At 34.2% G+C, this 13,770-nt stretch overlaps 2 protein-coding genes across 2 annotated transcripts in view; both read left to right on the top strand.

Moving 5' to 3' along the window:
• The window catches only part of LOC106105067, a 93,828-nt gene extending 91,337 nt beyond the window's left edge, over window positions 1–2,491 (top strand). Inside the window, exons 36-39 of the mRNA XM_013285291.1 lie at window positions 14–199; window positions 521–707; window positions 1,983–2,118; window positions 2,341–2,491. Coding sequence (XP_013140745.1) covers window positions 14–199; window positions 521–707; window positions 1,983–2,118; window positions 2,341–2,392 — 561 coding nt within the window. The 3' untranslated portion in view covers window positions 2,393–2,491. The remainder of the gene's footprint in view (window positions 1–13; window positions 200–520; window positions 708–1,982; window positions 2,119–2,340) is intronic.
• Window positions 2,492–5,253: 2,762 nt separating this feature from the next.
• The window catches only part of LOC106105174 (ras-responsive element-binding protein 1), a 29,589-nt gene continuing 21,072 nt past the window's right edge, over window positions 5,254–13,770 (top strand). The window contains exons 1-2 of the mRNA XM_013285425.1: window positions 5,254–5,692; window positions 12,208–13,105. Coding sequence (XP_013140879.1) covers window positions 12,225–13,105 — 881 coding nt within the window. The 5' untranslated portion in view covers window positions 5,254–5,692; window positions 12,208–12,224. The remainder of the gene's footprint in view (window positions 5,693–12,207; window positions 13,106–13,770) is intronic.

The raw sequence follows: 13,770 nt of genomic DNA, 5'->3' as shown, positions 1-13,770 counted from the left end.
TTGACACTTACAGAGCATCCATCCAGTAGGAGCGTTAATGTTGGTTAACTACCAGTTGACCGAGGAAGACGTAGGCCGACCGTTTGGATTCCGCTTGCAGCGCGGTGGCGGCGCGCGACTGCAACTAGCCGCTGATACCGCCGAGGCTTCTGCTAGATGGCGCGCGGTGCTCGCGCACGCCATTGACGCTAGCAATCAGGTAATTCATTCCCGTTGTAATAATTCATACCACCGCTAGATGGCGTTATTCTTAAAATTTTTGACTATCTGTTTAAAAAAAATTACCATATTGATGAACCATATTTATACAGAGTAAAACAGTACCCACCTTCATTCAATTAATTTCATTGAGCTTTTATTTGAATACGATTATTTAAATTACAGCGCTCATGCATATAAAACAATTTTAAACATAATCTTTTCATGTAGGTCGAATTAATTTCCAGTGTAAATAACCTTTCACATACAGATTTATGCATCTTTTAACGAGAATAATTACTGATGCATTTAACATTTTCAGCGTGATGGATGGCTAGAGGTGACTATGAGGAACATGAAGCTTCCTCCATCATCAATTCTACGTCCAGATTGTTTCGGTTACCTCATGAAGCTCGGCTCTAAATGGAAATCATGGGCAAAACGATACTGCGTGTTGAAAGACGCTTGCCTATACTTCTACAACGACGGGAACAGTAAAAGTGCTTTCGGTTAGTTAATTTTATTTAATTTAACTATTTCTAATAACCCAAGAAGAACACGTTTTATGTGTCATAGTAGGTGTGTACTTACTAGAGACATTGGAAACACAAAACTTAGTACTTGTTAATCTTTTTATTTCTTACTAGCTTTCGCCCGCGACTCCGTCCTCGTCAAATTAATTGACAACGTAGCTTATTAATGGTGAATGTTTGGCCGAGTAGTTTTTGAGTTACTTCATTACAATCAAACAAACAAAGTTTTTCTCTTTGCAATATTTGTATAGATACAGATTATATACATTGTTTAATCTTGTTTAATCAAACAAATAGTCTTATTACGGAGTTAATTAAATATTAAATCCCCCTTTCTACATAAAAGATCGTGCTCCGTTTGTGAGAAAACAGATTATCCTCCCTATGCATGTCCAGTACTGTAGATAGGTAGGGGCTTATCCTTTGAACAGTCACTGTAAGTTCGGAATCAGTTAATCCGTTTGACACCTTTGGCGTTGCAGTTTTAAATGCCTACCTGTATTTTTACTTTAAGTTATAAGCTTGTTTAAACTGTCTTTGTGGAGTTTATTATAATTTCAATATTAAATACACAACAAATAGTTAATAACACAAGTAAAATTACAAACAATATTCAGAATTACTGTAGTCTATGAGTTTATTTCTAAGATATTGAATGAACAAGCTATCACCCGCGACTGCATGGATTAAAAAAGAAATAGCCAGAAATACCAGACTATATTTTACATCTCTGCCAGTTTCAGCGTGATCCCTTTAATTGTTACGGAGTTAGATAATTTCAAACATCCATTTCATCAATCTATTTTGTATTAATGTTAGTATTGTGTGAAGAGCTTCGACCAACACCTCAAGAAGCTCTCGCTAGACAGTTGGATTAAGGGCCCGATTCAAAAGGCGGTTATTTTTGAAACCGCACGCATAGTGAGAAGGTTCCTTGTCTCTGCAGCGCTGACCACTGGTTGCTTGAGTCATCAGATTCCGCAGCCGGTGGTGCTCTATTTTTTATATAATATATTTTATTTTTATATAAATCTTGTAAAATGTATTATATAGAGAATAAGAAATAAAGATATATGGGCATTAGTAATATAATATTAGAAAACATTTCGATATAATCAAAATTGTGTGTCGCACCTGTAGGCATTGAATTATCAAAATTTGTATCAGATTCATTTTACTACATCTACACTAAGGGAGACTAAATGAGTGTGTTACTTTAAATTATTTGTCAAATTATGTTTATATTTCCAGGTATGGCGTGTCTACACGGGTACAGAGTTCAGAGTTGTGCCACGGGCGGTAAGAAGTATGCCTTCGAGGTGATGCCCACTGAGACAAAACAGCGACACTTCTACTTCCATACGGAGTCGGAGATGGATAGGAAAAGGTGAGTTGAATACATTTCTTCTGTAACAAAAAACAAAATTAAAAACCACATTGATGGTGCATAATCCGATATAGATTTTCCCTTGTTTCTGGTAAACTCAAAAATTATTGAATCGATTCTTTTTTGTTTTTCTTTTGGCAAGTCGTAGAAAAATGTGCCATTTAACTTACGCAATGTATCTTAATTTTTAATGAAGTTAATATTTTTGTTTGATTATTCCAGATGGATGGCTGCTTTGGAGTATTCAATAGATCGATGGATGAAGGCCGGTTGACGCACTATGATTTCCGGAGACTCATTCGATATTGTATAATTGATGTTTTAAATACAGTAGTAATTGTTTTAAAATTATAATTCCTTATTTCCTTACGTAACCGACCAAAATTATAAAATATATTAAAAATAAATAAAATCAAAAATATTTACAAAAATAAAATTTATCTTCATCATCGAATACCAGTAGTTATTTTAAATTAAACGTGAAACCATAAAATTGTATTAGATTTAGTTTATTTATTGAGATAGTTGCTTAATTTTATTACTTTTAAGGTATCAATAAACTTAAACAATGAAAACGTTGATACCCGTCCCAATTACTATAACAAAGTCAACATGAAACAGATTTAAAAATAAGAGCATATAAAAATATATACATCAAGATTTTTAGATATTGCCCAGTCTAACAAAAAACTACTACTGTTTATCACAATTTATTCAGAATATCAGAAAGAGATAATATTTTTAGCTTGAGTACAGTAGTGCGAAGTCATGTAATATGTTAGAGCTCACCGCGTCTACGAGAGACCTGGTTAACGCCAAGGGTTAAGTGATGTCATTTATATTACGCTGTACGAAATCGTATTATTTTAACCAGAAGTTAAACTAAGATTAGATAAATCGTAACGGTGCATCGAATAGGAACATTGTTTTTAAAAGCATAGCTTTGAATGATGTTCGAAAGTAATATTATGAGTGTTTAAAAATTATATGACTATTTTAGAAGTGACTGAAAGTAACGAGACTTTATGAAGTTTTAAATATTGACGGATAAAAAGTTTACGAAGACTTTGTCAGTTTATGATCGAAATAGGAACGACGAATCATGCAATTTAATGATTTTTAGGTTATAAATAACTATCAATCCAATGTAATGAATCATTAAATTGAATTTCTCGTTATGTTCATTAAAATTCGTATAGTTTAAAAATTACTGACATATGTCAGAATAGAGATCGACGAAAAACGAGTGACGTTAGTTGGTCACGAAAAAAATAAAAACAAAACCAATTGTTTTCTTCAAACATGTTTCGGGTAAGGTCCCAAATGAATAAAAAATAGTCATTGAAGTAAAGAAATCTTCTATCAATGTAATATAATATAGATTGTAGTTAGGATTCTGACGAATCATAGATTATAATATATTGTGACGTAAAAAACAATCATGCTACATTTAATTGTTGTTAACAATATTCCTAAAAAAAAATTAGTGCAGAATACGTAGAGGCAGGTAAAACAGGTACAGTCGCGTACACTTGGACATAAATATTTTCTTTAGAATTGTTAGTGTACGCGATTGTACTAACATACTTGTGTGCCAAAACTTATGTTAATGGAGTCGGAAACTACATCTTAGATAGAAATCTTTACAAAAAAGATAACAAAACAGAACAGTTTAAAATGATTATCATTAGAATATAATATTTAATTTTATTAAAAATATTAAATCGTATGTTAATTTAATAAATGTATAATATTCATATTTTATCGATGTTGTAAAATCATTTCTATTCAAAAATTTTATCTCACAACGTGAATTAATTTCTTAAATAAATCCTATTTTAAAATGTGTTTGAAATTATTGGTATATTAAAATTAATATCAAATTATTAAGTAGATTTGTAAGAAGCTAAATCTTTATAAAACCTTTAGAATGTGGTCCATATTAGGTGACTTAAAAATTATGCATTAAAATATTAAATAATAGAGCAAGTAAACAAAGATAAATTTGATGTATAGGTAATTGTGTAAAAGCTCAAATATATTTTAAAAAAAATCAATAAAGACTTAAACTAAAACAGACTCAGTTTTGTGCTTTTAGACATTAGTTATTTCTTAGTGTGTGTTAATATCTACGTATAAACTTAGACAATTTTGTTTAAAAATTATCGCCAATATATTGCACATTATATTATTCATTCTATCATATTATATATTAAATATAAAATAGATATTGTGATGTGTTCAGTAAATAAGAATTCTGAAAATCTATTTGCGGAATTTTAATCTCATATAGAAAATATATTTACTTGATTTGTTAACTGAATGTCCCTTTGCCAAAATGATATCAAAAATTATTTATTGTACATAGTTAAATACATTACTTTCTACGAAAAGATTTATTTATATTTCTTTGTTAATATGTGATGTTTGTAGATGAAAGCTTTTAAGAACTGCATGTTATGTCAGATTCAAATAATCATTTTAGATTCGTAGTTGACGTGTATGTATGTGGATTTATGTCCCCAATGGGACTTTTTTTTATTATAATTTATGTGACTGTAATAATAGACTTCGTTGTAATAAAGGACAAATTAAAATAATGGCATTTTTATTTATAATCAGTTCTTATAAAGCCCGATATAGGTACACCTTGATTGGTCACCAAAAATCTTGTCTCTCTCAATTTTAACCACCCTTTTCAAGGAATTTTTTTTCATACCTATTACCTAATATTGCTTTTTACTTTAAATATATGACTAAATACTTTCGGAGTTTTAGGTAATCCATCCACCACGACGACAGAGTCACAGACAACTAACAGATGATTGTTTAGACTTCATTCAGGATTAGTTAAAAAAAATATTAGGAAGAAGTAAACATTTGAAGAAAAATTTTTGATCAATTAGCGACTCGGGACGAAATTCATGATGGCCAATCTAAACAGTTGAGGGCGGCGTCAATTTACACGACTTATAAGCTACTAACACGAAAAATAAACAATCCAACGATATCCTTCCCTTTTTTATTGCTTCCAAAGTAAAAACAGTATGGAAGGCTTCGGCGGAGCGGCGGCTGTCGGCGGGGCGGCGCGGGGCGGGGGCAGCGGGGGCGCTACTGCCTCCGACGAGGTAGGCGCAGTAGTACGCGCGCTTCTCTCCCACCAAGCACTCGCCGCATGCGCACGCGCAGCCTAAAACGCAAAGCACCATTACAGTGATAAAAAACATTTGGTATCAGTGGATTTCAGTGTATGCTCGAACACAGTGGATATGTGCCTTTGCCTTCTAGTGCCACGGTGTACAGGAAATAATCTGATAACTTTTTTCTTTTTAACCACAGTGTCTATTAACTGTTTATGGCCTGTACAGTGCGTCTATTGTTGTGTGCGCCTCCACTAATCTCCTATTCACCTGTTCGTGCCACTAGCTGCGGTTGGACTGTGAAATGTGACAAAAAATTGCAAAGAGCCTGCCATTTTACGGTTCGGACCCTCGGTTTGTAAACTCTGTGGATTAACTACCTGACTACTGGAGTGCTGACGCGACCGACGATCGATCGGACAACCCGTCGCCTTGTGAGTCCCGTTTTTTTATACGGAATAAGTAATATAATACAGCGGATGTGGAATAAATTGGGTAGACAGGGTGCGCTTGACTTTGCTACCTGTTTTATTACATAGTCATATGTCTGATCGATGCGTGTAATTATCATGCATACGGCGATTGTTTTGTTTTTATCCCTTTTTTTAATGGTAATACCACCGGAGTTGAGAATAATAGCCCCAAGTAACGGTCCGTGGTTTGCTCGATTGTTGTTTTACAATTGTATTTAAAACGTTTTGTGCCACCGTGTTTCACTAAGATTATAATTATCGTTTCCATTGTGTGTGTGGAAAATTATTTCTGCCTTTATGTTTATTACAATATAAGCTTTTTTTGTATGAAATGGTAATTTTAATGTTGACTAGACAATACAGCTAATGCAGTACCCAAATGTCGATAGGTCTTGTAACTTATTTGACTCTTGTAACTTAACTGACCGCTACTTAGATGAAATTACATCAGTTTGATACTGTTCTGACTTATCTGGTCACTTAAGATTTAAATAGTGATGTTCCATTTATATTTTTATCGTATTTAAATTAACTTTAAAAACAAATTAGACTACTGAATAGAATATCGATTCGCTTAGAGAATTTATAACGTTTGTAATTTATGGATCCAAGATTACCATTCATAGATTGAAATAACTAGAATGTTTTGTGTTTCTTAGGTAACCATAGCGACAGACTACAAGTTTGTTGCCACTAACAATTGACTTGGAGATAATATTAAGAATAAGATTATTAATGACACTTAATGCATCATTTTTGAAACCTATTTTAACAATGTACCTATATGCTTACACCAGACTTGGTGCGTATAAGCACAGATAATACAAGAAATCACGCTGTAATGTGACGTCACAATTGTTTGCTATTCACGGTAATTAACGATTTATACAAAAGTTTATTTAACGTCCGCTCTATAACTTGCTGTAAACTCTTCAACTTTGATCCTGAAATATTAATAGAGTTTAAAATACCGGCTCATTTTATTTTTTTGTCTTTATTCGAACTATTAGTTTAATATTAACTGACCGAACGTTAGTAAAAGGTAAGTAGTGTTTGTTATGTAATCTTATCTTAGAAATAATCTCTATACTTCCGTATTAAGGTCGAATATTGAAATGTAATATATTAACCTATCCATAAGTATGGTTATAAGAAATTCTTTATCGAAAACTACACGAGAATTAAATTATATGCTTCTGATAACACTTATTGACGTTTACAAAAATATTTAAATTGAATTGTCTTGCGTTTACGTCAATGATGAATACAATTTTGGTAACGTTTCCATTGCTATCTCGGACTTTACGTATAGATAGAGACAGCAATATATTTTGGATAGGGCCGGGCGTGATTTGTACGTCACATTTTTACCTTGAGGAAAGGGGTAGTAGAACGTGAAATCTGTGGAGCCCCTTTGTGTGGAGCGCCCTGGGCCGGTGTCCAATCACGCCATATCTTAAACCGGTACTGATATTGTACGTGTTTCGGTAGTGAAAAACCAAGTTACATTTTATGATAATGTTCTATAATGCATGTATTTTTGCAGAGTATACTTCGACTCATGTAATTAATAACTAACCAAGCTTTAAATAAGGACCTCAATTACCTTGTTTGATGAAAGAGCTTTATGCAATCATTCCATTTATTTGTTTAAATCTTGTAATTGAAATTGCATTTTTATTATTGACTGTTTTAAAGCTACGCATCATGAAGATGCGTAGATATTAATTGTATGAAAACCGTTAGGTGTTTTAATTTTAAAACAATAGTTTAATTAAATAGTATTTAGATTATATTCGTACATAACTATCAGTTCACAGCCATGTTCGCTTTGCGGTATATCGCAACATTTACGATACATTATCCGCTCGTGTCATAGCGGCGGTCACATCAAATAAAAAATACTCATTATCAAAAACCTCGTCCCTTTGATAGTGTTTTATCAAGTATCTTTTAACATTTTATAAGGAAAATTTAACATAATGTCGCAGACTGACTTATATATGTCTATGAATTCTAACCGATTTGTATAGCGTTGTTTACTACATCATTAAAGTGCGCACAGCTGAAAGTAAACTATGGTACAATTGTTTAGTCTCATTTTGATTTCTATGAGCTTATATGAAAGTGTGCACATAACTCGATTTTTAGCTGCGTAACTGAACAGTTGAATATGTTTGAAACAATTGACAATCGCACAACAGTTGTGTGACAGTTTAGTTTCAAGTATGCGCACGCATTCACTGCTAAGCTTGCGTCTGATTGTAGTAAATCTATACTAAGCTTCTTAGTTCCAAAATTCTCTAAATGTTTTAGTCACTTCTGTGCATGCGTACACTGTATTAAACTTTCATTAGTCACACCTTAGAATAAGAAGTGAGGTCCTATCACGAAAAATTTCAAAAGTAATCGTAACTTCATCTATAAAATCTGTTTAAGATTTATACATCCCTGGCGTTTGGTACACCTTCAAAGATGCATTTTGACCAGAATCCTGGAGTCTCCTTATAATATTAAATTCGACATAGAGTTAAAAACCATATCAGTACAGTAGAAGCGACCTTTTCATCTAGCGTGTGGTAGTTAATCAACCATCGACAGATAAGATGCTATCTAATCTGACAACCAACAACACTTATCGGAACAATTGCAACCTTCCAAGACGCCGAAAACAAGTTCCAGGTAAAACAGCCCACGAACGTTAGCGCAATTATAAATTAATTTAGCATTTGTACATTTGATATTGAAACTTGTATTTACAGTTATTGTAACGATAAACAGTAATTACTTAATTGCTGCTAACGAAAACACTAACATATTTGTAGATAATATATCATTCGTTACAAAAAAGTGTTAATTTATCATTCTATTATTAATTTTGTGGAAATTGATGACACACAAGCTAAACACTAACTGCGCGCACTCCTTTGAAAACTATTGTACTACTGTTTTATCTAGCTTTGATTCCTATGAGATTATATGGATATGCGCTCACTACTCGATTTTTAATCGTGGCTGCAAAACAATCGACAATCGCACAACAGTAATGCGAAATTAATTTAAAAGCAATAGTGGCGAAAGAAAGGGAGTTAGTAATTTATAAGAAAAGAGGGCAAATAAACGTCAGGAACGCGAAGTAATCATCAAAGTACACGGACATTAGAACACTAGAAGAATTGTCGAGGACGCCTCTTGAAACACCATAGCTTATATATGTACTTATTTACATTAATATATGCTATAACTTTTATGGCGGTAAATATAAAGGCATTATCAATATTGATCATGTAAATATTTGAACCATAATGAAATATTCAGTGCGAGTCATGAATGAAATAAATTCTTAGTTTGTTCTAACATGGATCTCGATCCATAAATTATAATAAATTTTCATTTATATTTAGAATAGTAACTAACTGAGAATATTAACGCCATATTGTTAGTCATACATAATTTTTTATAGACAATGACCTTAATTTTTTTAATAAAATTTAATGGAAAATCACTTTAAATGAACGGCTTCATGTAATAATTACTATGCGATACTAAACTCAGTACTGCAAGAGAAATTACAATAGGTTAAAAATATTTTAGCGTTATAAATACAAATTATTTCTATCTCTAGCAGTTAATTCAAGTGACACTATCTCGTCCACATCGTGCGGAGAAGTTAATGTGGAGTCATTTAAAACGCTCTCGTTCAAGTCCTACACAAAATGTAAATACCAAAAAGACACGAAACACATTTCTTTTTAAACATTTACGTTATTGAAATGACCGGGTATTACAACCCAGAGTCCATTACTAACTGCACCGCCCGCATACATATTCATATCTCTGAGTTACCAAACCAAAAAGTACAGATAAAGTAGTCCTACAGCTTCGGAGCAAGAAAGATGGTAGAAACTCGATCAGGCGCGACATTAGTCCGAGAGAGACGGATGAAGAAAGTGGTGTGGTGCGAGCGGGACGGGCGATCGGGAGGCTTTTACGGTAGAGCTGGCAGCTTGTAGTGAAATGTGGGGCCGACGCTCGCCTTCTTTTTCGATCTCGCTTCAATAAATTGATTTTAAGATTAATCTTTTTATATCGACTTTGTAACCAACGGTCGAAGGTTTTCGCTTTTTTATTATTTTTAGAAACCTATTTATAGTGTAAAGTTCAATAGTATTTTTTCATATCTACGAGTATATTTATATATCTAAATTTAATGGTGCTTCCGTAATGTACTTACACTTGAATTATAGAAAAACTTAATAAATTCAAGTTATTAATGATTTTGAGCACAAATGTATTAAATTTATAAGGTTGAAGAATTCATCTTAATATTATACAAAAATAAATTTTCGACCCATACATCCGTTATTTAAGAGCGTCGGTGGCTCAGTGGTTTGAACACTTGACTTGTAATCTACAGGTCTTGGGTTCGAATCCCGCCATGTACCAATGTGATTTTCGATTTTTCGAATTTTCATATGTACATAATTTACCCGACGTTCTTACGGTGAAGGAAAACATCGTGATGCAACCTGCACATATCGGCGAAGAAATTCAAAGATATGTGTGAAGTCAACCAACCCGCACTTGGCCAGCGTGGTTGACTATGGCCTAGTCACCCCATATTAGGGTAGGCTCCGAGCCCCTCGGTGGGGACGTATAGTGAGCTGGTGATGATGATGATGATCCGTTATTTCATAGTTTTAATAAACTCTGACTACCGCGCAAGAGATAGTCGTAATATTTTTTATGCTTAGCAACCGTAAACAATTCTAGTCTTCCAACTGCCTTATTCTTGTATCTTCAAAGATATAAATTCATAATAGTCGACGACACACAGGAAACCTTGTGAAAACATTCGCTGCGTACAAGACGGTAAAATAGTCGCTCGTTTTTATTGTTACCCTTTCAGATGTGAACGTTCAGAGCAATCGTAAAACCTTTAATGTTTCTAGTGACTTTATAACTGTTGAATAAACAGGAGCATTGTTGTTGCAATCAAAATAGAGCGGTGGCAACTGCACGACGAAATTAACGTATTGAAACACGTACATTTAAATGATCGAATTATTGTATTTAAAAACAATATAAGTACATTGGAGATACGGATTATTTACAAAACTTTAAATATAAACATACTATAGTTGGATATTAACGACAAACTCATTCATAAAGTTATAAAACCGCTACTCTCAAAGGCCAGATGAATTGGTATGACCATAAATCTGAGCCATCTTGTAAATGTCTGGACGGTTTGTACTGTGTCAGATTTCAACATTCGATAACTACTTGCTAATAATATGTAAACGCATACATTTTAAATGGTCGTATTCAAAAGTTTGTTAATTAAAATAATCGGCCAGCGATATTAGACGTTCATAATTAATAATCAGCGAAGGTATTCAGACTAAAAGAAGAATAAATAACGTTCGTATAAGCGGTCTATAGCAACATATCAAATATGGACATTAATATCGGTTTCGAATTCGAATCTGGTAATTAATTAACATTTTCTGATATCACCAGAAGCTAAGAGCCTGCATATTCGGTATAAACTGTTGAATGATGCATGAGATAAGCGTTTTAAAATTGAATAGAAATCCTGCGCTTTTAATACAGATTAAAGGAAAATGTCTACCATTATCAGGGACTGTCGAATAAGATGTTATAATTGAAAATAGACAGAGTAAAGCAAGTTCAGATACAGATAGTCATAAAGTTTATTTCAACCGAGGACCTGAAGTCTGTACAACACTTGTGAAGGAGAGAATCTTATTAAAGATGTGGCGATTGGTTCAAACACATCTTAGGATAACTTTTTATTTTACGTAATTTAATTATTTCATCAATCAATTGCAATAAAAACACGAAGGTTAAATCTATAAGGTGTTCTCGTTCAGTCGAAATGTCAATGCGCTCTGTGAGAACTAAATGGCTGTTTTATGGTAATGAGCGACTTGCGACGGTAACAATATAGAGCTACCTAATTAACTATGTCTCTCGTTCCATAAATTAACATCCGCACCACCTGCCTACATTATCCTCTAAAATAATCAAGCAAATACTACTTGAAATGTGATATGTAGCTGTCTATTTTTGTTGTTGGTCTGTGGACTGGACATTACTTCTGACTTAGCTTTTATATTGGACTATGCAATTTTAGGTTTTTGGTTTAGGTTATTTATGGCTTTGTTTTTGTATTTTGAATTACTTATAATAATTAATTTCTTACATTCTAGACTGTGATGTGGCAACGAAATATCGCTGTCCAATAGTGAAAGCTTTAAAGATAAAAATCGATAATTGACTTAAGTAAACCGCTTTTTCTTTTCGGAAAGAATTATTTAAGCAAAACGAGATGCAAGCGAAGATATCGATACTTTTAAAAATAACGTCAAAATTTTCATGCTCTACATCCTGAGCAGATTTATCGATTGTTATTAAAGATTTTAGTATTCAATTACTTTTTTCTTTTTCAGATGATTTATCGTGCGCAATGTCGGACAACGGTGGACCGGTTGTATCGCGGGCGTCCACTCCTCGCCCCGCCGGTGACAGTCCAGTCACGGCCCCACTACGTTCTAGACATGACCAGTTTATCGCAAGCTCAGCCGAAAGGAATCAACAACGGCCGCCATCCAGCGGTAGGAATCAGAGCGGCAGCTACGACGCATCCATACCCTACCACCGTCAGATAACGACTGGTTCGCTCTTAGCTGCATCTCACCGCGAAACTTCAGCCTTCGTTCCAGTCGTACCCACTAGAGCAATGCATCCTGTAATCTATCCTAATGAAATGCATCCAGCGCTAATGCCTTCGGAAATAATCGAGCGGGAACGAATGCTCGACAGAGATAGATCGGAGCCTGCAAAAGGTTCACCAGATCGGAATTCTGCCAACTTCACAAAGAGGAACTCTTTCGACCTGATGGCTATGATGGTAGAGAAACGTAAAGAAGTAGCATTACGTGAGGCTGCAGCAGCGATGCTGTTGCCCCATCACAGAACGCCTTCGATAGATGGAATGATATCAGATAGTTCGTCGCAACCGCCTATATACGGACCACCCGGTGCTTTCCTGGGGGCGCCGGGGCCTTCACCAACAGCCGCAAATACTTTTACATTCCCCGGGGCAGGGCTGTTCCCGCCTGGAGCAGGACCACACCAAATGCATCCGCATATAGATAGACGGTTGCTGAGAGCGCCAGGCAGAGCATCAAGACCGAAGAAACAGTTCATTTGCAAATTCTGTAACCGACAATTCACCAAATCCTACAATCTTCTTATCCATGAGAGAACTCACACTGACGAGCGACCTTATTCATGTGACATCTGTGGCAAGGCATTCCGAAGACAAGATCACTTACGAGACCACAGGTAAGACAACTAACATTACATTTAATTAAAACTTCTTTGCACTCGTTGAAAAAATATCTAAACTCAATTGTAAAATTACCATTTACAATGAGCAAAAACAGAACTCACAAATCTAAAATATGTTAGCAGTTTATCTAATCTTATAATCTCGATCATTATAAAAAAAAAACTATTTTCTTGAGAACAGCGCCATCTACATAAAGCTAAAAGAAACTCAAGTGTTGCTTTGAGAGTTTCTTTTCTTTAGCTTTATACTTAGTAATTACTGTTGAGTTTTTTAATGAAGAGAAAAATGTACATATTTAATCCTAACCCTTCATCCTTCACTACCAGAGCGTGACTCATGTTTGTATTTTATAATTCTGTTAAGTCTGGCGATAAGTAGTGTCTTTATATGCAAGCGGCAGTCGGTGTAACTCAAGTTGCAGATGTGCAGCCGACCGTGGCCGCATCCGGCTTCTACTCGGAAACAGAATATTTATAACATTTCTTGATCGTAGTTCTTCTTGGAAATTATACAGTTTAATAGACGATTTAAACAAACCTGTACGAGTCTATGTTAATGAGCATTGGAATTTTAGCGTCAACCGCTAATTAGATATCGATTACAGATAGCAAATTTACGACATAATTTGCTTAAAAGATTGTTTTTATGACAAAAATGT

The sequence above is a fragment of the Papilio polytes genome, unplaced genomic scaffold (genome assembly GCF_000836215.1).
Source record: "Papilio polytes unplaced genomic scaffold, Ppol_1.0 DF823177.1, whole genome shotgun sequence".
Lineage (NCBI taxonomy): Eukaryota > Metazoa > Arthropoda > Insecta > Lepidoptera > Papilionidae > Papilio > Papilio polytes.
This window is presented reverse-complemented; position numbering and strand designations above follow the sequence as displayed.